This window comes from Diabrotica virgifera, chromosome 7 (assembly GCF_917563875.1).
Source record: "Diabrotica virgifera virgifera chromosome 7, PGI_DIABVI_V3a".
Lineage (NCBI taxonomy): Eukaryota > Metazoa > Arthropoda > Insecta > Coleoptera > Chrysomelidae > Diabrotica > Diabrotica virgifera.
In genome coordinates this window covers 190,313,254-190,339,702 of record NC_065449.1, presented here as the reverse complement: position 1 = coordinate 190,339,702, position 26,449 = coordinate 190,313,254, and the positions used below count along the sequence as shown (strand labels likewise).

Here is a 26,449-nt window from a genome sequence, read left to right as displayed (position 1 = left end):
CTCGTTCCTGTCCTCCTTGAATCTGCGACAGCACTCCTCCAATTCCCACATTACTTGCATCCGTATCTAAGATGAACTCTCCTTCTGGCAGTGGATACCCTAATATTGGCGCTGTAATTAAATGCCTCTTCAAAGTTTCAAAGGCCGTTTAGCAGTCTCCATCCCAGCAATAATCCCTTGCTTCCTCTGTAAGTCGCGTTAATGGCTTAGCAATATCTGCAAACTTCTTAATGAATCTCCGGTAGTATGTACATAGTCCCAGAAAACTTCTCACTTGATGTTTATCAGTTGGTTCAGGCCATTCCTTAATGGAATCGATTTTTCCTTTATCCACGGCCACTCCTTCTTTGCTGACTATATGACCTAAATAATTGACTTTACTTTGAAATAGCTGGCATTTCTTGGGGTTTAACATTAACTGGGCAGATTTAAGTCGATTAAAAACGTCTTCTAAATTCTTCAGGTGGTCTTCAAACGTCTCCCCCAAAACGATTATGTCGTCTAAATACACCAGGCACGTTTTCCAAGATAACCCTCTCAACACATTTTCCATAAGCCTCTCAAATGTCGCAGGAGGATTACAGAGTCCAAACGGCATAACGTTGAATTCCCATAATCCAGATCCTGTCGTGAAGGCCGTATTCTCCTTGTCCACTGGATCCATTTCTACCTGCCAATATCCAGACTTCAAGTCCAACGTAGAAAACAATTTACTTCCAGCTAATGTGTCCAACGTGTCGTCGATCCGAGGCAGAGGATAACTCTCTTTCTTGGTAACATTGTTCAACAAACGGTAGTCCACACAAAACCTCGTAGTTCCATCTTTCTTCTTGACCAGGACCACTGGAGAGACCCATGGGCTCGTAGAAGGTTCTATCACCCCGTCTTTCTTCATTTCTTGAACAATCCTTTCAGCTTCCTCTCTCTTCGCCTGTGGTAATCGTCGAGCTGTTTGACGAATTGGCCTAGCGGTACCAGTGTCAATTTTATGTTTGACAACTGTCGTTCTTCCTGTCTTTCCTCCTTTCGGTACGAATATGTCACGATATTGCCTAAGAAATTCCCTTAATTTCCTTTTTTCCATTTGATTTAGAGATTGGCCTGCAACTGCAACCATTTGGTCGAACTTGTCGTTGGAATTATCTGATGTTGTCGTCTGACGGATTATGGACGTCACGGGTACACAAGTTCCTACTTTTGTCTCCTTCTTAATGGTCACTGGGTAGTCATTGACATTAATCAATCTCACGGGAATTTCTTTAGCAGAAGTAACCAATTCTTTTCCAATTATGATTCCTCGGCCAACTTCCTCGTCGTGGTTCCATGGCTCCATCATAACAGGTGTTCCTTCTTCTACAATTCCCTGTAGCCGCGCTACGATGATCGTTTCACTCCTCGCAGGCACAACTGTATCTTCTTTAATGGCTGCTAGCACAGTGCTGTCATCATGTGGATGAAGAAATACCTCGTTGCCAACTTTGATTACCCTATTCTTAAAATCCAATTGAAATCCATGCAAATTCATTACGTCCATTCCTAATATAACATCTTCTTCGATATCTGCAACTATGACGGTATGGACGAACTTTTCTGCTCCAATCCCTTCTGGATTTCTCCGTGGGTGTTGGCATTTTCACCTATGGCAGTCCGCAGTCGCAACCTCGTTGGTACGAGTTTCTTACGGCTGTTTACAATTGACGGTCGTATAATGGTCCTGGTCGCCCCGGTATCCACCAACAATGTATACTTTTTACCATTTATTTCTCCATCTACATATACACTATCCTCACGACATTTCAAAGAAGCTATTAGTATTAGATGGTCTTTAGAGGAGTTCTGAGTCGAGGCTGCCCTCCTAGGGTCTGTGCGTTCTCTTATTTCCTGCTGGCGAGTTTCTTGATTTGCGTTCTTCTTTAAACTCCGTGCGTGCCCATTTTCACCACAATTGCAGCAATTCATGGTCTTCGTTTTCTTCGATGTAAAGCCTTTCACCATATTTACCAGCTGGTCAAGTTTGTCTTCATCCTCTTCTTCTTTCACAGTTCGAACTGCACTGTACTCACCAGAGGCCTGCGTAGCTGATTCGAACTCGAGGGTCGCGGACAATACATCGACCAGCGTCTTGTGAGGAGCTAATCGCAGTGTTCTCTGCATTTCAACATCACGAAGACCATCCATAAATGTTTGAACAGCCAATATTTCCCTCATGTCTTCGGGAGCTGTTGGATAAGCGAATCGTACTAGCCTGGCAATATCTAGCTCATATTCTTGAAGAGCTTCATCTTTCTTTTGTCGTCGGTTTTTAAGCCGCGCCTGATAGACATACTCCAAATGTTCGTGCCCATAACGCATGTTTAGTCTCTTCATGAGTTGTTCAAAATCATTCGTCTCCTCTACAGCTATGGTCTGGAGTACATCCAAAGCCTCTCCTCGAAGAGCAATAACCAGATTTACAGCTTTGTCTTTTTCAGACCATCCGTTCGCTCTTGAAACTGTTTCAAATTGTTTCTTATAACTGTTCCATGACGACTTTCCGTCGAAATTTGGCACCTTAACCCGAGCATGACCCACACTCCCTTCAACTATCGACCGTGGCTCCAATTTGTATTTGGTTTCATCATTTTTAATGTCTGTTAAGATGGGTTCTACCACTTTGTCCACTTTTTCCGTTTCCTCCAGTTTCTTTTCTATTTCCTTGATCTTTTCTTCAAAAGTAGATTTTATGGACGATATCTTGTCGTCAAAATCCGAAGTGATTTTAGAGATCTCGTTAGTCATTTTGCTGTCAAGGGATGAAATATCACCCGAAACTTTCTTCTCTAACGATGCAATGTCTGTCGAAACTTTCAAAACATCCGAGGAAACTTGGGAAATTTCACTAGAAACCTTTTTCTCTAACGATGTAATGTCTGTCGAAACTTTGTTCTCTAGCGATGTAATGTCTGTCGAAACTTTGTTCTCTAGCGATGTAATGTCTGTCGAAACTTTCAAAACATCCGAGGAAACTTGGGAGATTTCACTAGAAACTTTGTTCTCTAACGACGTAATTGACGAAATCAAAGCAGCATGCTTGTCTTCAAACAAATAGGTTTCTGGATCTTGACCCTCTTCTTGAAGAGCGTTCTTTAGACGTTCGACTAGATCAGCCTTTTTCCCAGTAGAACTCAGGTCCCTTTCTTCCAATTCAAGTCTCAGGTCTGCAATTTTTAGCTTACACAAGGTAGACATGATCACACACTTTATTTATTACGATTTATATTTTATTTATTTTTAAAAGATTCAACACTATATTAAAGTCGACAAATTTATGTTGATTTTATCCACTTCTGATCACCAGTTGTTGGGTTATTACTGTACTGATTTATTTATTTGTGAACTATTACGCGAATTGACTTTTAATTATTATTAAATAAATAAAAGACTTACTTGAAATTGTTTAATTTATAACACTTACAATTTAACACTTAATTTTACAACAATATATCTAATTTATTTTACACCTACATACTAACTTATTTAATTCATTTGCAAATATTTATTTATCTACTTTAAAAATACATTTCAAACCCGTTCACAAAAACGTAACAATATAATATCGCGTCGAAATTAGTAACTGACTTCACTAATTTCAAATCCCCTATTTATATATTTTATTACAATGTTCCAGAATAAGAAACACTATCACGGAAGAGCCCATCCCATTCTAGAACAACAATCGAAGGGTTATTTACACAAATATCGAATAAGCATTTTCTAGAAAGAAATATCGAGGTTAATATACCTGTTAAAAAGGTCTCGGACATAAATCAAATTATGTAAACAACCTCTCACAATAAATAAATAGGCAAGGAGCTAAAAACAGTCGCGTGACAAAATCACGTCACACTTCTTTGTGTTTAGACTCATACGCATACTCCATGTTATCAAGGTGGTCATGTTTTGATTTAAAAGCTACTGGTTTTCATTCTCAGAACATACTTTTAGTTGCATGTCTAACATACCACATTTTGAACAGGAAAGGTACTTTGGGCTTTTTAATTTTTAAATTTAAGTTGTGGAACTCCTCACAAAACTGAATATACACTCCTGGCCAAAAAAATCGGTACACCTTAAAAATGGGTCATTTTTGATGTCTCGAATCTCCTAAACCTGTTGTCCGATTTTAGTGATTTTTTTAATGTTATAGCCTTATTCTCTAAGAATGTGGTTGTAGTAATAGTGTTGCTGAACAGGTAAATGTCATTGTATACCGGTGTAACAATAATACTGTGTTTTTTCCTGAAACTTCGTAACACCCTGTGGAATATTCTAGCATTTAAAAAATATTGAAATTAAAACTCAATTGCAGCCTTAGCCTTTCTTAACATTCTGCTTTTTGACTCATTCACTTATGTTGGATAATAAAAAAGTTAGGTACTTTGACAACTAGCCATGTTCTTCATAAATACAGGATGCTTCTAAATAAGTGCGACAAACTTTAACGGGTAATTCTGTATGAAAAAATAATGACCGTTTTGAATTTTTTCTTACACACTGACGATTTATTTATTGCTCCAAAACCGGTTGAGATATGCAAATGAAATTTGGTGGGTTTTAAGAGGCAGTTATTGCACAATTTTGACATACAATTATGTATTTTATATTCACCATTGGCGTCCATACGGGTCATATTACCCGGTAATATTACCTGTATGCACGCCAATGGCGAATATAAAATTTTTAGTTGTATGTCAAAAAATAATAACTACCTCTTAAAACCTACCAAATTTCATTTACATATCTCAATCGGTTTTAGAGCAATAAATAAATCGTCAGTTTGTAAGAAAAATTTCAACATCTCGTATCTCGGAAACGAAGCATTTGCGGACATATGTTTATAAAGCAAACTGTCATTATTTTTTCATGCAGAATTAACCCTTAAAGTTTGTCGCACTTATTTAGAAACACCCTGTATTGATGAAAAACATGGCTAGTGGTCAAAGTACCTAACTTTTTCATTATCCAACGTAAGTGAATGAGTCAAAAAGCAGAATATTAAGAAAGGTTAAGACTACAATTGAGTTTTAATTTCAATATTTTTTAAATGCTAAAATATTTCACAGGGTGTTACGAACTTTCAGGAAAAAACACAGTATTATTGTTACACCCGGTATACAATGACATTTACCTGTTCAGCAAACACTATTACTACATCCATATTCTTACAGAATAAGGCTATAACATTTTAAAAAATCACTAAAATCGGACAACAGGTTTAGGAGATTCGAGACATCAAAAATGACCCATTTTTAGGGTGTCCCCATTTTTTTGGCCAGGAGTGTAGCTTACCGGTTTTAAACTGCTTTCAGATAGGACTGCTTGTATTCTTCATATAGTGGCCCTAACGTCAAATGTGGAGAAATAAATTTTTTTCCACAATCTCGTCTTGAGTAGTGGCTTTCATAAGCTGGTATTTCAATTAAAAATGATTTATTTTATTCCTTTCTTCTTCAGTTATAGAAAGTCGACGTAATAACTTATTAGTGCACAGTGTGTTAAGTCATAGTTAAGTCAAAAAATTGTTGGACTTCTGAGTCTTCCTATATCTGAAATAATGTTTAGTGTAAAGAGTGATATGTCAAGTTCAGGAATTAACACGCTTTACACAATTAGTATTGATTGTTTTTCACTTGTACAAAAATGAATATCTCAGTTTAGGAACGGAATTCGACTTGACAAATTATACGGACATGTAGATATCAAATTCTAACATGCAGTCAGTGCATTGGCTAATTTCGACCATTTTTGGACTTAACTCGCTTTAAGCACAGATATTAGAGTAAATTTCACAGTAAAATAAATAAATATTATGTTTTTCCAGTGTGTATTTTCATATGAGTTTTTAAATTGGAAGTCCGTGAAAACTTTTTTGTGCAAATATCACACGCAAAAGGTTTTTCCCCGGTGTGTATTCTTATATGTTCTTTTAGCTGAGAATTTCGTGGAAACTGTTTATTGCAAATCTCACATGTGGAAGATTTTTCTCCAGTATGTAATCTCATATGTATTTTTAATTGGTGGTTTTGTGAAAACTGTCTGTTGCAAATTTCACATTGAAATGGTTTTTCCCCAGTGTGTACCCTCATGTGCGTTTTTAGATTAAAGGCATTTGCAAACTTGTTTGCGCAAATATCGCATGTAAAAGGTTTTTCCCCAGTATGCATTTTCAGATGTTGTTTTAGTTGGGAAGTTGTAATAAAGTGTTTAGTGCAAACTTCACATGTGAAACGTTTTTCTCCTGCGTGTCTTCTCAGATGCTCTTTTAATTTAGAGTTTCGTGGAAACTGTTTATGGCAAATTTCACATGTGAAAATATTTTCTCCAGTGTGAATTTTCAAATGTTCCTTTAATCGACGGATTAGTGGAAACTGTCTGAGGCAGATTTCACATGTAAATGTATTTTCTTCAGTGTGTATTTTCATATGTTCTTTTAGATGGGAATTTGTTGTATACTGTTTAGTGCAAACTTCACATTTGAAAGGCTTATCTGCAGTGTGTACTCTCATATGTATTTTTAATTGATAATTTAGTAAAAACTGCCTACTGCATACTTCACATACAAATTGTTTATCTCCAGTGTGCCTTCGCACATGTTCACTTAGTTTGGAACTGGTTGTAAATTTTCTGGTACAAATTTCACACTTGTAAGGTTTTTCGCCAGTGTGCGATCTCAAATGTATTTTTAAAATTTCCTTTGTTGTATAGTGTTTAGAGCAAATTTTACATGGCCAAATCTTTTCTCCAATGTTTATATTTGTAGTGGCAGTAACATCGTGTTCTTTAAATACATCAATGGCATCAGTTTTTATATCCTCGCACGACAGACCTAAAATATGTTTATATATTAATTCAATATCACATTACATAATAAAAACAAAATAATGACATAGTATTGAATTATTACCTATACAGAATAATGAGTAATAGATACCTGAGAGCAACTTAATAAAAGAAAAATAAAAACATAAAAGAAATGTAGGTACCTACTTTAAAAAGGTGAAAAGCATTTAATTCCCAACTGAGACCTTTGAAAGAAAAAATAAAAGCAATTTAACCCTAGAAGCAACTTTAAATATAAAAAAAGTAAAAGGAGAAAATTGTGGACAAAAATTTGGAGACGAAAATGCAAAACACAACCTGCATGTAACCTATGACAGTATTGATAAAAGATGAAAAAACATAGAAAAGAAAGATTTATTAAACCAGGAGTATTACACAAAATCTTTACATTTAAAAATGTGTCGAGAAGAGAGCCAAAATACAAATATACAAAAAAGTTTTGAGACTGAAAGTCCTCCATGCAAGAGAAACATGGGTGCTAAACCAAACATAAGAATAAAAAATAAATGTATGGAAAAGGCCAATATTGAGATGAATTTTTGGAGGTGTTAAAGATGAGGAGATACATACAGTATGACCCTGTAAGTTGTATCCATATGGAAAACTTTTTCAACGAAAACTTTTCGTTTATAAATTCACACAGTCTGTATGTTATTGCGTCGCCGCTCCTGTAATACCTAGAGCCGATTTACCGATGGACTCTTATGTAGTTTTGTCTTCTGAATTCAAATCTGAAAACGGCATTTCGATATCTCTAACCATCTTCGAGATAACCGACCTCAAAGTCTAAAATGTGACATCACAATCCTTTTATTTTCTTCTGACACACTAAACGTCATCTGAAATCGTTGCTATTAGTAAGTAGGCTAGTTTTAATCTGAATTTGTTAAGCAAAGCAGGATATTTGGTATTTACATTTAAGTTTGACACTTCATGAATGTCAAACTAAATTTTAAATTAGCTATAAATGACATTTTAGGTTTATCTTTTAGACTATGGATAAGGTGGATATTGTTTTCTTCGGCCCACTCCAGGAGTTTTTCCCCATTTTCATCATTGTTTTCATACCCCCATTTGTTGTGGTAACTGTTAAAGTCCCCTATGTAAACTGTAGGTTGGTTGTCCTCAGTTTTGATTACATTTATTGGCCATTTAGTTAATAGTGGTTTGTAGATGTTCTTTATGGTTATGTCATTCACTTCTGTAGAGATTATGGATACACTATTTTCGCAGCTGCAGTCCGTCACCTTGAAATTTTGTATACTGTTATTCACGTAAGTTGCAGTGCCGTAAACATTGCTGTAAGTGGCTCCAATCATGCTATATCCCGGAATTTTACCCCTCTTAAGAAGCTCGGTTTCTGATGGTGTGTGAGTTTCTTGAATGGCTATGACGTCAACGTTATTTTCGATTAGTATTTTTGAAAGAAATTCAGATTTTGATCTACTAATTCCCTATGTTTATTTGACATATATGGCTATGACGTCAACGTTATTTTCGATTAGTATTTTTGAAAGAAATTCAGATTTTGATCTACTAATTCCCTCTATGTTTATCTGACATATACGGAGGGTTGGTCCGATACGTCTCGTCAAATGGTGTTGATAAACACCTTTGTAGTTTTCCATATTCCTATATCGAGATTCCTTTCCTTGCCTTTCTTTATCGTACTGGTTGCCAGGAGAGCTTAGCGGCTAGTTTGGCGTCCAAAAATTGATAGACCATTTAGCGTTACCCAGGGTGCACCAGCGGTAGCGGGTAGATACTCTTTTATGTTCCCGGTGGAAGATCGATCTACTTCAGGGATGCGACCCTGCCCACGTGAGCCATAATTATCTCCCAATCTCCTGGTACCTGGGAGAAATTATGTCCTAAACCCATTCTCCCACTTAATTACCAAAGTTTTCCCTTTCCATATCCTACTCTGTCAGACAGCAGAATCAGAACCAACATAGAGCGTAAGGGAAATGATCCTGGATCGGTCTATTATTGGATACTGGAGCTGTTAAAATAACCGAACGATTGCCGGTATAAGTAATCACCCACTTGTTGGTCAACAGCTACGGGTGGAAGAACCGACACGTGGTAGGGCACTTCATTGCCCTGGAGTCGAGAAATTAACTCCGAAGGCGGAAGAGCTAAATTAGTCAACGGCATTGAGATGTGGAAAGCCACGGGATGACTACCACATTAAAGATCCGCGTGGATATCCTTAGTAAAAATCATCATAGACCCACTAATTGATAATTTACTTAATGATCATGGAGCTCGGAATCCAAGATCCGGCAGGGGAGGACAATCAGATTTAGACGACAGGGCCTCTCAGGTCGTCATCAAGGTAAATCCCTGTCAAACACATAAGAATAACTCTATAGCATTGAAAATTGGAACATGGAACGTAAGAAGTTTATACCAATCAGGCAAACTCGATAACGCTGTGTCGGAAATGTGCAGAATGAAGATTAACATACTGGGCCTTAGCGATATACAATGGCCTGGATCAGGAAAATGTAACACCAGAAATGGAACACTGTATTATTCCGGAAACAACGACCCCAATCACAAACAGGGAGTTGGAATTATAGTTGATAACAATTCTCGGAAAGCCGTTTGTAACTTTGTTCCTTACTCTGATCGAGTATTAATGCTGTCTCTCAACTCTCATTTAAATCGTAAAATAAATATAATCCAAGTATATGCACCCACTGCAGACAAGGATGAAGACACCATAGAGGCCTTCTACGAACAAATTGGCAATGTCTTAAAGCTAACTAAAAGACATGAGATAAATATTATAATGGGCGATTTGAACGCTAAAGTCGGTCAAGGAGAAGTGGAGAATTGTGTGGGGCGATATGGACTCGGGGAAAGAAATGAACGTGGCGATAGGCTTGTTGATTTCTGTATCAATAAGGAACTCATAATTTCAAATACCTTGTTCAAACTTCCTAAACGTAGACTATATACATGGAAGTCACCAGCTGACAATAACAACAAAATAGTCAGAAATCAAATAGATTATATTATCGTCAACAGAAGATATAGAAATTCTATAATATCATCTAAAACTTATCCAGGAGCGGACATATCCTCCGATCACAACCCGGTTGTTTTGTCTATGAGAGTGAAACTAAAGAAGGTAAAGAGCCCTAGCTCCAATAAAATCATGGATACAAGGCGGCTCAAACAAGACAAGACCTATGCGGAAACGAAATTTAAAATAAACGAGAACTTAAGTAAAGTCAAAGAAGATGGTGCGGAAACTCTGACTGTTGACCAAAAATGGGGGAAAATTCAAAATGCCTTAGTATCAGTTGGAAGAGAAACACTCAAACCACTTGGAGAAAAAACAAAATCTTGGATGACAGTAGAAATTCTTGAACTCATGGAAGAACGAAGAAAACATAAAACACAAGACCCGAATAAATACAAAGAAATTCAGAGAAACATCAGAAATAAAATTCGAGAGGCAAAAGAGAAGTGGCTCTCCGACAGATGCAAAGAAAGAAGACCTGGATAAAAAGTATGACAGCTTTAATTTACACAAAAAAATCAAAGAAATGACAGGTTCTAGAAAAAGCACAAGAACGAATAGCCTTAAAAATGATAAAGGGGATATTATTACTGACGTGAAGGAGAGATTGTGTCAATGGACCAATTACATCCAACAACTCTTTAATGATGAAAGAGGAGAACTGTCATTAGAAATCACAGAGGATACCGGACCACCAATATTAAGAGACGAAGTCATCTATGCCATAAAAAACACGAAAGAGGGTAAAGCTACTGGACCATGATGTGCCCATCGAATTATTAAAACTTATTGATGAAAATTGTATTGATGTAATGGTTGAACTCTTTAATCTAATATATCAGACTGCCACAATCCCCAAACAATGGCTGCAATCGACCTTTGTAGCAATTCCCAAAAAGTCAAGTGCAATAACCTGCTCGGATCACAGAACAATATCTTTAATGAGTCACACACTTAAAACATTTTTGAAAATAATACACAGTAGAATTGTTAAAACTCTCGAATATGAAATCAGTGACACACAATTTGGCTTTAGAAACGGTATGAGCACACGAGATGCTTTGTTCGGCTTGAATGTGCTGGCCCAGAGATGCATGGACATGAATCAGGATATGTACTTATGTTTTGTAGACTTTGAAAAGGCATTTGATAAAGTTCAACATAAAAAGCTTGTAGATATATTAAAAAGCAAAAATATTGACAGTCGTGACATGAAAATTATATCTAATATATATTGGAATCAAACTGCCAAGGTAAGAGTTGACAACCAGGACACCCAAGATATCAAAATACAGAGAGGAGTCCGTCAGGGTTGCGTGCTGTCTCCACTACTTTTCAATGTCTACAGTGAAGCGGTATTTCAAGAAGCGCTCTCAAATTCAATAGAAGGTATATCTATCAATGGAGAAATTTTGAACAACTTACGTTTTGCAGACGATACAGTAATAATAACAGATAACAACAATGATTTACAGAACGTAATGCAACGCCTTAATGAACGCTGTCATGAGTACGGACTGAAGATGAATTTAAAGAAAACTAAATGCATGATCATAACTAAATCAGCACACGTAAACATCCAATTAACTATTGAAGATACTGTGATTGAGAGTGTGGATAACTACAAATACTTAGGAACATGGATAACATCAAATGTAGACCAAACCAAAGAAATTAAGACACGTATTGAAATAGCACGTGCATCATTCATTAAACTTAAAAAGTTTCTTTGTTGTCGGGATATAAGGTTAGAACTACGCCTAAGGATGCTTCGATGTTACGTGTTCTCTACTCTTCTTTATGGCTTGGAAGCGTGGACGTTGAAACAAGTCCATTTGAATAAGTTAGCCGCCTTTGAATTTTGGTGTTACAGAAGAATCCTACGAATATCATGGATTCAAAGAATGTCGAACGTGGAAGTAACTAGAAGGATAGGAAATCAACCGGAAATAATACTAACTATCAAAAGACGAAAACTTGAGTACTTGGGACATGTGATAAGAGGGCAAAAATACTCATTATTACAACTTATTATGCAAGGCAAAATCCGAGGAAAGCGAAATGTGGGAAGACGAAGAACATCCTGGCTTAAGAACTTACGGGAATGGTTCGAATGCAGTAGTGTAGAGATATTTAGAGCGGCAGTCAACAGGGTCCGCATTGCCATGATGATTTCCAACCTTCGATAGAAGATGGAACTTAAAGAAGAAGAAGACATTTTATAGTGAATTTAATTATTATATAAAATATGTTTAAAAAGATGTTTAAAAATACAATTTGAGTATATTTTGAAAGCAATAATGTATTAACAAAGGTTTGTACGAGTATACGGCCTTCCCTTTAATGATAAATAGACTGTTCCATTTTTATGCGAGCGATAGCAACTCCTAAAATTACGTTTTACACCAATTTTGGTGATTTTTTATATTTTCGATACCGCTGAATCTGAATACAGTAGACTCGCGATTATCCGAGTCTCGGTCATCCGAGCCCCTCGGTTAACCGAGGCAAAAGTCATAACAGGTGAGTTACAATTTTCAACCTTGGCGCAACATCGCCGCCTCAAAATCAAAAAGAGGAATAAAGCTTGTGCGAAATCAAAGACTTTTTTATAAACAGTAATATTGATAAGGTAAATGTTTTTATCTTTTATAGACAGTACTGTATTACTTTTGTCATTAAAATATCCACAGTTATGATTATATACGTGTTTTTCTATCAATATAACCAATCTCAGTGTTAACCGAGTTTTTCCGTATCCGAGGTAGTCACGGTCCCAGTTACCTCGGATAATCGCGAGTCTACTGTATATGAAGTTTATTTTTATCTAGATTTGGTGGTACATACATGTTAAAAAATAAAATTTTATGCAAAAATGCGACAAATCAATTTTAATGATTTTTCGACTTTACCTTGCTGTATCTTTGGTCGCTATAAATATTTCCTTTTGAAAATTTTACTGTGTCATCTTTGAAGTATTTAAATAACAATGTGCTTTATTCAAACTGTTTAAACAAATTAAAAGAGAAGTTGTTAATTTTTAAACATTTTGTCGTCAGATTTCCTTAGTTTCATGTTTACTTAAAAAAGTTGAGTGACAAACTTTTTAGTTTATAATTTTCACCAACACTGGAATAAAATATAATTCATGAAGAAGTTTTTTGGAAAATTTTAAGTCAAAGTATGCAATAAGAAAAAAGTTATGTGACTTTATAGACGAGTGGCACTCTTAAAATAACGCTTATTTCTCAAGATACTGACCACGGTGTGGTGAATGGCTAATTTTTGTCTAACCTAAGGTTCTGATGGTGCTGAAAACGAAAATAAGGTTTATTTTAAATCATCATTTTCATGTATAACTCTTGCATTTTTAATTTGATGAAGAAAAGCTATTCTTCATAAAAAGCTCTTCATGGTCTAAGATTTATGATACAACCATCACATATAAAATTTTATTAATTTTATACGAGGTATATAAAAAATATGAATTTTGAGTAAAGTATCTTTATAGTTCACAACATTTAAATTAGAATGATATAATTGCAAATTGAAACATAATTTTTAATTCTTAACAACTTTCCGTAATAGTAATTTTCCATATGATGAATTTAAATACGTAAATAAACAAAATTTTTGTTATCTCGCATTTTCAACTTTTTATTATTAATTTTTTACGAAAAAAAGTTATTCTTCATAAAAAGCTCTGCATGGTCCAAAACCCAAGATTCAACCTTCAGATATCATATTTTATGAATGTTATACAAGGTATGTCAAAAAGTTTGAATTTCACTCAAGAGTAAAGTAACTTTATTTTTCACAATATTGAAAATTGCTATTATGAAAAGTTGTTTGGAATTAAAAACTATATTCTAGTATGCAATTACATTCTTCTAATTGAAATTTTTTTTTTTGAAAAAATAAGAGGAACTAACATTATTTTCAGTTATTTTTCAATTCAGATAACTCTTTTATTATTAATTTTACGAAAAAAAGTGATTCTTAATAAAAAGTTCTACATGGTCTAAAACCGAAAATACAACCATAGTATGCCAAATTTTATCAATTTTATACGAGATATGTCAAAAATATGAATTTTGCTCAAGAGTAAAATACATTTATTTTTCACATATCGAAAATCGTTATAATGAAAAGTTATTTAGAATTAAAAACTATGTTTCAGTATGTAATTACATCCTTCTAATTGAAATATTCTGAACTATTATTCTTTATCTTTGTTGACATACCTCATATAAAACTGATATTTGGTATGATATGGTTGTATTTTAGGTTTTAGATCATCCAGAACTTTTTATTAAGAATCACTTTTTTTTCTTAAAATTAATAATAAAAGAGTTATCTGAATTGAAATAACTGAAAATAATGTTAGTTATCCATAATTTTTCAAAAAAATTTTTTTTAATTAGAAGCATGTAATTGCATATTAGAATATAGTTTTTAATTTCAAACAACTTTTAATAATAGCAATTTTCCATATTGTGAAAAATAAAGCTATTTTACTCTTGAGTGAAATTCAAACTTTTTGGCATACCTCGTATAACATTCATAAAATTTTATATCTGATGGTTGAATCTTGGGTTTTGGACCATGCAGAACTTTTTATAAAGAGTAAATTTTTTTTCGTAAAATTAATAATAAAAAAGTTTTCCATATGGATACAACTTACAGAGACCAACAACATACAACATAAGAATCAATGCAGAATTCATGAGTCTTTTTAAGGAGCCTGCGATATCTGAAGTAGTAAAAGCATTAAGATTGAGATATTTGGGACATTTAGAAACAATGAAAGAAGAAAGAATACCAAAAATATTAGTAAATACATGGATAAGCGACAAAAAAAGAGGTGGAGCAAGAAAGAGATGACTAGACAAATCAGAAAAAAATTTAAAGAGAAATGTGTTAAAAATTGGAGAGGAAAAACTAAGTATGGTAAAGACTGGGGAACAGTTGTCAAGCTATGGGCCCAAAAGGCCTGTGTTAGTACAGTGAAACTTGGATAATTCGAATCTCAGGGGACCGTTAAAAAAATTCAAATTATCCAAAAATTCGAATTAAAAAATAAATCTACAAAAACAAGGATTACCTACAAAAACATCTGCAAATAATGATAAATGTCAGTAGTTGATCAGCAAAAAACAGTAGTTGATCATTTTTATCGCTGGATATGTTTTTGTTCCTATTCTTGCCAGAGTTTTGTCAACCTAAAAAAATGAGCCAACAAAATTCGGCCAAAAATACGAATTAAAACATTTGCAAGCTATAAAAAAGACAGACTTTATTTTTTTCCAAAGAGATCCGAAATTTTTAGCTGCTTTTTAGAATTTAGTTTCTCAGTAATGACAAAAGATTCTAAGATATTCAGAAAAGATAGTAGAAAAGTTCGAATTATCCAAAATATAATTCGAATTATTCACGACTTTTTACCATTACTTATATAGGAAATGCTAGGGACCAGAATAAAAATTCGAATTAAAGAAGATTTCGAATTATGGAAGTTCGAATTAAGCAGGTTCCACTGTACTATATAATCATGTAATCCTAATGTAGAGTATAGAAAACATTTTGTTATTCCTTTTTGGGAAAATAGTTTAATTTGTTCTTGTTTTCTTAAGTAGTTAAATGCATGTATATATTTACCTTCTTCCTTTGTTTGTCTTTCTGTAAGTGGTATATCTTCGATTTCTGTCTTTAAATGGCATTCCTTTAAGTCTAAATAACCAACTGTTTCCTCTTTCTCTTTAATTTCAACTTTGAGAGTATCCAAAGGAACATCACATACCCCATTATTATCTATTTCTACTTTACAAGTATTTTCATTAACTTCTTGTTTTACTTCCATTTGACTAAACTTTGTTTTATAATAATAATATACTCTAGTTCTAGTTTGTTGTTAATTATTGCTTTTTTGTCTAGTTTTATATTTTATATTTGTATGTAAATTTGTAGACAAATCATGTAAATAAATTCTTTTGACATTTATTTGACGTTGACGCCATCAACTTTGACACATATTTGACATTGGCATTTTAATTTCCTTACACCGTTGCCGGCGTTGCCACGATAACGAAATCGCGACTTTTCTGACTTTTCCTCTGTAAATAAAACCACCAGAGAATTATACAGGGTGTCCAGAAACTCTACCGACAAACGTAGTCAGTAGATTCCTTAGATAATTTTAAGACAATTTAACCCAATTCACCTAGTCCGAAAATGCTTCCTAAGGGAGCTAGAGCTATTTGAAGATCGCGTCTGGTAATTAGTTTTCTTAAATAACCCCAGAACGCTTCTATATAGAAAAACAAAACTTGGTATGCGTATTTATCTTCCAGAGTCAAATCGATTCTATCTATTGCGAATTTCTAGTACAGGTCATAGGCGTCCGTTTTGGGTAGGGCAACGGTTACTTTATCGCATAACTTTTTTGTATTTAATTTGTAAGTATTTTTGACTCTGGATTATTAAATTGTGAGATATTCTAGTACTAAAAGGTACTAGAAATTTTTCGTTTTTTGAATTTAAAAAAAAATAAAAAAAAACTAATTAGGAAAACGAAAACTTGTACGTTTAATTATATTCCAAAGATTAATCGATTTCATTAACGGCGAATTTCTAGTACCGGTCTTATGCGTCGGTTTTGGGAAGGTCAACGGTTATTTTATCGTATAATTTTTTTTGTCATTAATGTTTAAGTATTTTTGACACAAGATTATTAAATTATGAGGTATTCTAGTACTAACAGTTACTCTTGCTTTAAGTTGGTAAAATACACCGTTTTTTTTTTGAAAAAATTAATATTTTTTTCAAATTCAAGAGACGAAAAATTTTCAAAACGGTTTTTCTAGGAAACGGTGTGTCCTAAGGACTAAGCAAGAGTGCCCTTTAATACTAGAATACCTCAGAATTTAATAATCCAGAGTCAAAAATGCTTGGAATTTAAAAGACCAAAGGTTATGCAATAAAATAACCATTGCCCTACCCAAAACGAACGCCTATGACCGGTACTAGAAATTCGCAATGGATGTAATCAATTTATCTCTGAAAGATAAATACGCGTACCAATTTTCGTTTTTCTGACTGGAAGCGTTCTGGAGGTATTTAAGAAAAACTAATTACAAGACGCCATCTTCAAAGAGCTCTAGCTCTCTTAGGAAGTATTTTCGAACTAGGTGAATTTGGTTAAATTGTCTTAAAATTATCTGAGGAATCTCCTGTCTTCGTTTGTCGGTAGAGTTTCTGGACACCCTGTATAACATAAACTTTAGATTAGAAACTCGTTTTGCAAAAGACATCCTAACTATTTCTTCACAAAATGATTTTCAAAGACAACTCCGATATTTTCAGGAATAACTCCGATTTGCATGAAAATTTTGATATACATACTTACTTATGCAGTGGCGGATCTAGACATTTGCCTTGGAAGGGGAAATTTGCTTTGGGGGGGGGGGACTTCCAATGAAACACCAACCAAAAGACATAAGAAATAAACCGAAACTAAACTGCTCGTCAAAAGTTAGGGATATAGAAAATTCTGCTGTATTTTTATAGTAGATTTTTTCGTGAACAGATTAACGGATTCCGCTATTTTTTTTTATTATTTTAGACTTTTCTTTAGTATTTACACAGTTATGCAAAGGTTTACTCAAACTTTTTTTGTACTTATACCGGGTGGAAGAAAAGAAATGTTTTTCTTATGTTAAGTTTGAGACGCCCTGTAGGCAGGACGAGGTACAAATGGGAGTATATTATATCGAAATCGTATTGTAGTCCTATGCTTTGTGAACATTTTGTTTTTTAAAGGTCCCTGATATCTTTAGAAATAAAAAATAGACGGTTTTGTAATTTAAAATGTGTTTTAACCGAAACAAAAGTTTGAGACACCTTGTAGGGAGAAAAAGGCACAAAGGTGAGTATACCTCGATATTTTGTTGTAGTCACATATTTTGTAAATATTTTATTTTTTTTAATTTTTCTGATATCTTTAATAACAAAGAACCTAGACGATATTACTCTTTAATATGTGTTTTAACTGACGACATGCGTCACATCACACATATGAAACATAGAAAAACATATTAAAGAGTAATTACCGTCTAGTTTCTTTGTTATTAAAGATATCAGAGAAATTAAAAAAATAAAATATTCAAAAAATATGAGACTACAACATAATATCGGGGTATACTTACCTTTGTGCCTTTTTCTCCCTACAAGGTGTCTCAAACTTTTGTTTCGGTTAAAACACATGTTAAATTACAAAACCGTCTATTTTTTTGTTTCTAAAGATATCAGGGACATTCAAACAACAGCATGTTCACAAAACATAAGACTACAATATTATTTTGATGTATACTCACATTTGTATCTCGTTCTCCCTACAGGGTGTCTCAAACTTAACACAAGAAAAACATATTTTTTTCTTCCACCCGGTATAAGTACAAAAAATAAGTTTGAGTAAACCTTTGCACAACTGTGTAAATACTAATGAAAAGGCTAAAATAAAAAAATAGCAAAATCCGTTTGTTCGCGAAAAAATCAACTATGAAAATCAGCAGAATTTTCTATATCCCTAACTTTTGACGAGCAGTTTACATAAAAGACATAAATAATAACTTATACAGGGTGGGGCATTAGTGTGACAAAGTCCAATTACTCGTTTGTCGTAAGAGATACGAAAAAAAGTTATTTAGGTAAAAGTTGGGGCACACATAGTACCATAATTTAAAAATATTTTCAAATATACAGGGTCGTCCGTATTGAGAGGGTGACACAAACTTATGTTTTTTTTAACGGAACACCCTGTATATTTTTACATTTTTGGATTCTCCTCAATGTTTCCTTTCTTAAAATATATGGTTTTGTAAGATTATACGAGGTAGTTTAAAAGTTAATTACGTTTTTTTGTTAATTTCGTAGCAAAATCTACACCCTGTAGAATTTTAGTGATTTGACATCAAATTTTTATTTTATGTTCAAACGATTTTTAATATAGTCTACTATTGTTAAACATTAACAGTATAGCGAAATGTTTAATTTTAGTATACAGGGTGGGTCGAAACTCGGAATGAGTATTTTCTGAGTTTTCTTAAATGGAACACCCTGTATTTAAGTATTGTAATGAAATGATATTTTATGGTACTTTTTTATTTCTTAAGCATTCCCTATACCTAAGTGCTTTAATTTGTAATTTATTGGTGATTCTTTAAGCCAAACATTAATTGTAAGAAAAATCACGTGAAATTTTATTAGGTGGCTGTGAAAATATTTAATCAAAAATAATTTTTGGAAAAGAAAATACGTCATAATCTAGTCTGATCCTTAATTTATTACTATTGGATGAAATATCCAAATAAATTCGTAATTAAGCTTGTTGGTGCGCAAAATATTAATAAAAACATACAATATTCTACCTAGTCGGCTATGGCACTAAATTTCCTTAAAAATTTGACATTATACTATTTTTATAGATCCAGTTGCTTTGTTACCATTACTAATATGTATTTTTCTTATGAGAAACTGATTAATAAGATTTTGGTGCTAGTGGAATATAACAAAAATGTGCTACTAGCAATAAGAATTTTTCATCAGAAATTCCCTGATAGACGACAACTAAGAAGAGAAACGTTTAAAAATATACTAGAACGGTTTCAACGGACTGATCACTTAGATTATGATAAATCTGCTCGAATAAAAACTATTGTAAGTGAAGAAAACAGCAATTAATGTAATCCTTAGTGTCACTGAGGATCTGCATATTAGTACAATCGTTCTTACAATCTAAGTATCTAGCCTGTTGAAACCGTTTTAGTATACTTTCAAAAGTTTCTCTTTTTGGTTATCGTCTATCAGAGGATTGCTGATGATAAATTTTTATTGCAAGTAGCTCATTTTTTGTTATACTCTCCAAGCACAAAGCCATTTTAATCCGTTACTCATTAGAAAAATTAATATTAGTAATGGTATCAAATCAACTGGAACTATATAAATAGTATAATGTCAAATTTTTAAGCAAATTTTGTGTCATAGCCAACTAGGCAGAAGTTTGTATGTTTGATTCATATTTTAAGCACCAAAAACCTTAACTACGAATGTATTTGGATATCTCATCCAATATTAATAAATTAAGGATCAGGCTGGATTATTATCCATTTTTTCCGAAAAATTACTTTTGATTGGATATTTTCACGGCTACCTAATGAAATTTTATGTAATTTTTGTTGCAATTAATGTTTGTTTAAAGAATGACGAATAACTTACAAATTAAAGCACTTAGGTATAGGGAATGCTTAAGAAATAAAAAAGTACCATAAAATATAATTTCATTACAATACTAAAATACAGGGTGTTCTATTTAAGAAAACTCAGAAAATACTCATTCCGAGTTTCGACCCACCCTGTATACTAAAATTAAACATTTCGCTATACTATTAATGATTAACAGTAGTAGACTATACTAAAAATCGTTTGAATGTAAATAGAAAATTTGATGTCAAATCACTACAATTCTACAGGGTGTAGATTTTGCTACGAAATTAACAAAAAAACGTAATTAACTTTTAAACTAGCTCGTATAATATTACAAAACTATATATTTTAAGAAAGGACACATCGAGGAAAATCCAAAAACGTAAAAATATACAGGGTGTTCCATTTAAAAAAGCATAAGTTTGTGTCACCCTGTCAATACGGACGCCCCTGTATATTTGAAAATATTTTTAAAATGTGATACTATGTGTGCCCCAACTTTTACCTCAAAAACTTTTTTTCGTATCTCTTACGACAAACGAGTAATTGGACTTTGTCACACTAATGCCCCACCCTGTATGTATTAATTAAGTTCCCTCAATTTTCCTACTAGCGTGTTTATTGGGTTGAATTTGTCTGTTTGTGTTTTAATGTTTCATATCAGCTAATACATTTTTATGTTTCAACAATTTTTTCTTAAACTTTGGACCTTGTTAGGGGGGAAATTTCCCCTTTTTCCCTCCCCGTAGATCCGCCACTGTACTTATGGATTATTATAGGTTCTACTTACCCTCCACTTCAAAGTTGGACTTGTACCGTTGTTTGCTTTTACTTAGGGGGTAATAATAATATCGTATGGCATTTTTGCCGGGGAGATCCTTTCGGATAGTTCCGGCGCCATCTTTAACCCTGTTTTAAGTAACTAGTACTAGTGCCGATGTACACTAGCCCAGGGGGACCGACGGCTTTACGTGCTCTCCGAGGCACGGTGAGACGGCTCGTTTCATTATTGGAAATGAAAATGGTTTGTCTTTGGCAGGGCTCGAACCCACGTGCACTGGCGTATGAGGCCAGTGTTTATGCCGTTACTCCACGGCCGCTCACAAAAATATGAAAAAAATATTTTTAAGAAACGCTTTTCTTTAGTTACGAGTGCCTAAAATTAAACATATTATAAAAAAATCAACGAAAAAGAAAAAAATATTTTTTTTTTTAAATCTAACACATTTGTCAAAGAAAAGCGTGGCGCGTCTTCATCGAATAGACGATTTTCACACAACGTTTTTCTTTAACGAATGTGTTAGATTTTTTTTTTATTTTTTGCTTTTTAGTTGATTTTTTATATGTTTAATTTTAGTCACGCGTAACTAAAGAAAAGTGTTTCTTAAAAATATTTTGTTCATATTTTTTTATTTTTTACTTTTTAGTCTTACACTTTTCAAATATTAAAATATATCGTCATGTTTATTAAAATATGTATAAAAAATATCATGTACAAACATTAAAAGTAGTCGGAACCGGCAAAAAATTTGAAACTTTATTGTTTATTTATGAAGCATTACGTAAACAATTAACGTAAAAAGTGAAATTATGTATAGTTCATATAATTAGCTACAATCAGTAAAAGTTTCAAGTTTCTTCATTGTAAAAAAAACAAGAGAATTTAAGCATTTTGCGTTAAAATTGTTTTTTTTTATTTAAACAATTAATAAACAAAAAATGTTTTATTGACTATTCGTGCATTGTTCCTGCGAATGCATATGTCTGCAAATTTTTAGTCATTTGCATTGAAGAAAAGGCAGTCAAATTAACGTCCAAAGATTTGACCCAAACGATTAAACTAAAGAAAAGCGTTTAATTAATTAATACGACAAAACGAATTCTAATGTTAATTGTAGCACAACACGTCTCTACCGGTGGTTTTTCTAAGACTACGATAAGAACACGAATTTTTTGAGTTCGAGTTTTGGTTGAAGTTTTGTTTCGTATCGTATTGAAATTTGACACGAATAAACGCCGATTTATATACAGGGTGTCTGCGTAACTTGGAACCATATGGGAAACTTTTTTAATATCAATTTTACGAAAAAAAGTCATTCTTTATAAAGTGCTCTGCATAGTCTAAAACCTAAGACGCAATCATCAGATATCAAATTTTGTCAACAGTATACGAGGTATGTCAAAAAATATGAATTTCGCTCAAGAGCAAACTACCTTTATATTTCAAAATATAAAAAAATGTTATTATGAAAAGTTATTTGTAATTAAAAACCATATTCAAATATGCAATAACTGCCTTCTACTTGGAAAAAAATCTGAAATTTTCCTAAATTACCGATTCCGAGCATCATTTTTATTTATTAGACATGTAATAACTCTTTTATTAATAATTTTAGGAAAAAAGTTATTCTTCATAAAAATCTGTGCTTGGTCTAAACCTCAAGATGCCTCAAACCTCAACCATCAGGTATCCAAGTTTGTTAATTTTATACGAGGTGTGTCAAATAATATGAATTTAGAAAGAATTTTGATGGTTGCATCTTGAGGTTTAGACCATGCACAGATTTTTATCAAGAATAACTTTTTTTCCTAAAATTATTAATAAAAGAGTTCGGAAAAATTAAATGTGAATAAATTAAAAATGATGTTCGGAATCGGTAATTTAGGAAAATTTCAGAATTTTTTTTTAAGTAGAAGGCTGTTATTGCATATTTGAATATGGTTTTTAATTACAAATAGCTTTTCATAATAAATTTTTTTGATATTTTGAAATATAAAGTTAGTTTGCTCTTGAGCGAAATTCATATTTTTTGACATACCTCGTATACTGTTGACAAAATTTGATATAGTATTTTTACTACAAAAACGTTATTACGTAGGTCAAAATTTTTGACGTAAGAGAACTGTCAAAACATTAGAATGTGACTTTCATTATTGTCATGTTTATTATAAACATGGCAATAATGAAAAGTCACATTCTAATGTTTTGACAGTTCTCTTACGTCAAAAATTGTGACCTACGTAATAACGTTTTTGTAGTAAAAATACTATATCTGATGATTGCATCTTAGGCTTTAGACTATGCAGAGCACTTTATAAAGAATGACTTTTTTTCGTAAAATTGATATATATATATATATATATATATATATATATATATATATATATAAAATCTTGTTAATTTTGAGGTTGCAGTCATAAATTTCAAAATTAACAAGATTTTACATAGTGTCAGTCAATATTACCTAACTGCTTTATATATATATATATATATATATATATATATATATATATATATATATATATATATATATATATATATATATATATATATATATATATATATATATATAAACAAACAAATGAAATAGAGAATGCGGAAAAATCCCCTTACGAACAATTCACACATCCACTACTTCGGGCTGGGAAAAATTTTTTGAATAGAATCGAAGATCCAAACACCAGCTCTTAGAAATGTGTTTCGCCCTCTTCAACCTCTATGGGCTCATCGGTGAAGATGAGAGGTTGAATATCTTCAGACACATTCCAATCAAAAAACAACATTCGAGACCTAGACATAGCAGGAACGTAATCTACGCCCAACCTGACAATGCCATTCTCAAGTTTTAATTCCCTAATTACTTTAGAGTAAGTAAGATAATGTTTATGAAAAAACAAAAGATGTAGATCTTTGAAACACACTCAGTGATCAAAAGATCCACAGGTACTGGTTTGGACGACCACTCGTACGAAAACAAACAAATGAAATAGAGAATGCGGAAAAATCCCCTTACGAACAATTCACACATCCACTACTTCGGGCTGGGAAAAATGTTTTGAATAGAATCGAAGATCCAAACACCAGCTCTTAGAAATGTGTTTCGCCCTCTTCAACCTCTATGGGCTCATCGGTGAAGATGAGAGGTTGAATATCTTCAGACACATTCCAATCAAAAAACAACTTTCGAGACCTAGACATAGCAGGAACGTAAATCTACGCCCAACCTGACAATGCCATTCTCAAGTTTTAATTCCCTAATTACTTTAGAGTAAGTAAGATAATGTTTATGAAAAAACAAAAGATGTAGATCTTTGAAACACACTCAGTGATCAAAAGATCCACAGGTACTGGTTTGGAGGACCACTCGTACGAAAACAAACAAATGAAATAGAGAATGCTTACTTACTCTAAAGTAATTAGGGAATTAAAACTTGAGAATGGCATTGTCAGGTTGGGCGTAGATTTACGTTCCTGCTATGTCTAGGTCTCGAATGTTGTTTTTTGATTGGAATGTGTCTGAAGATATTCAACCTCTCATCTTCACCGATGAGCCCATAGAGGTTGAAGAGGGCGAAACACATTTCTAAGAGCTGGTGTTTGGATCTTCGATTCTATTCAAAAAATTTTTCCCAGCCCGAAGTAGTGGATGTGTGAATTGTTCGTAAGGGGATTTTTCCGCATTCTCTATTTCATTTGTTTGTTTTCGTACGAGTGGTCGTCTAAACCAGTACCTGTGGATCTTTTGATCACTGAGTGTGTTTCAAAGATCTACATCTTTTGTTATTTTATATATATATATATAAATGAGACCAGAAACTATATATATATATATATATATATATATATACACATTACTCTATTAATACCAAGCCCACTATATTAGTCAGACAACCGGAAGCCCACCCTTAATACGCCCGATAGAGGAGTGTATTTTATGTAGTTATATAGGAAATTCTAAAGTTAGTAAAGGCAACCTTTGAGGGGTAAGTTATTTTAATACACAAATAGTAGATATATGGTTTAGGTCTTTCGAAGCCCAAACATTTGAAGGTAATACGAAGCCAATTGTATAAAATGTTTATATTTACCAGACTATATGAAGCCCGACAGGGTTGTCAGATTTCTCAACTTTCACTATTTTATATTGCGTATCTGATCATATTTAAAAATGATCTTTTCGTACAAAAATCGGATTTGTTTAGGTTTAAACATTTTTGAAAATAAAATATATATTATTTAAAAGTAATTTATTGGAACTAAAAATAATCTATTACGAGTATGTGGTTCAGTAAAAATAAAAATAAGCAATCACTTCCTTTACGGAATGTATTATACACATATGTTTTTATTCGGACCCAGTCCTTATTTTCGAACACGTGTGGATGTAGTTTCAGTAGTTCGTCACATTCATGTTTCCGAGGGGTAATTTTTTTTTCAATATGTTTTTCAAAGTACTGAAGTAAAACTTGTTTTTCATTATCTGACCATTTGGTTCTGAATCTCTGGATGGATTTCGTGGATGATTCTAAAAACGTCAAAACGTTAAAAAAATACAAAAAAAATCACGTATGAATGTATTTTAACTAAATATTTTAATATCTAATATTATTATTTCATATTTTTTCCAGGGACGGATCCACAGGAATAATCCAAATTTTAAGCGCAGAAAAGTAAAGTGGTCGTTTAAAAGTTATGACCTATATTCATTTAAAGTTTTATTTTAATATTAAAATTTCTAACCGCCAAAAATATTTTCTATGTTAACCTGGTAATAACGGTGGTAATTTTGAAAAAACAAAAGTAGGGAAAAATCTCAGGTATTCCCGTTTTTTCTTTCTTTTATCTTTTTACTTTTATATTTATTCATTGATAACGTAACTTTAAACAAAATATGGCGGAATATCAAAAAATTTTGTTTTGTGATGATCGTAGACACTTTTACTTATTCATACCTTTAGTTTTTTTTGTTGGTGGTTCTTCACTATTTTCTTCGTTAGATTCGTGAAACGGACTAGTCGCCTTTTTAAAATAATTTCTTGATAATGTGTTTTCATTATGTTGATCACGTTCCGTTGACTGATGCACATATCTGTCAGAATCTCCAGTATCTAATTCGTCTTCAGGTTTTTTCCCCTTGTAACCCGCTTTAGCACATTCTGCATAATCGGTTCTTCATCGCCTTCGTATTCAGAGCTATAGTATTCGTTATCATCTATATTGATTTCACTTAATTTTTTTCCTCGGTACCGATTTCCCTTGCCTTTTTCCATAAGTAAAAGAATCTTGGCTACTTTAGCAGTCTGGTAGATATCTTGCGGTAGTCTAAAAGTATTTTATTAATTTTAAAACGATTTAAATGTCTATGTAGATACATGGTTTAGGTATCCATCGAATTTACCTTATCGGAAACAGTGAAAGTCTAATAGAACAATAATTTATTTTAAATACGGATTTATGAAGCATACATTCTAACAACGATTTTCGAATATTAAAGG

At 32.9% G+C, this 26,449-nt stretch overlaps 2 protein-coding genes across 2 annotated transcripts; both read right to left on the bottom strand.

Annotated features, from left to right (window-relative positions):
- Nucleotides 1-1,566: 1,566 nt before the first annotated feature.
- Nucleotides 1,567-4,167, bottom strand: LOC126887693 (uncharacterized). Its single transcript, XM_050655345.1, has one exon. The coding sequence runs from the start codon at nt 3,226-3,228 to the stop codon at nt 1,567-1,569; it is 1,662 nt and encodes a 553-aa protein (XP_050511302.1). The 5' UTR covers nt 3,229-4,167.
- A 989-nt stretch (nt 4,168-5,156) lies between these two features.
- LOC114326352 (gastrula zinc finger protein XlCGF28.1-like) lies at nt 5,157-15,913 on the bottom strand. Its single transcript, XM_028274688.2, has 2 exons — nt 15,572-15,913; nt 5,157-6,865 (listed from the first exon to the last, which is right to left on the bottom strand). The coding sequence occupies exons 1-2, from the start codon at nt 15,771-15,773 to the stop codon at nt 5,847-5,849; spliced, it is 1,221 nt and encodes a 406-aa protein (XP_028130489.1). The 5' UTR covers nt 15,774-15,913; the 3' UTR covers nt 5,157-5,846.
- Nucleotides 15,914-26,449: the final 10,536 nt, after the last annotated feature.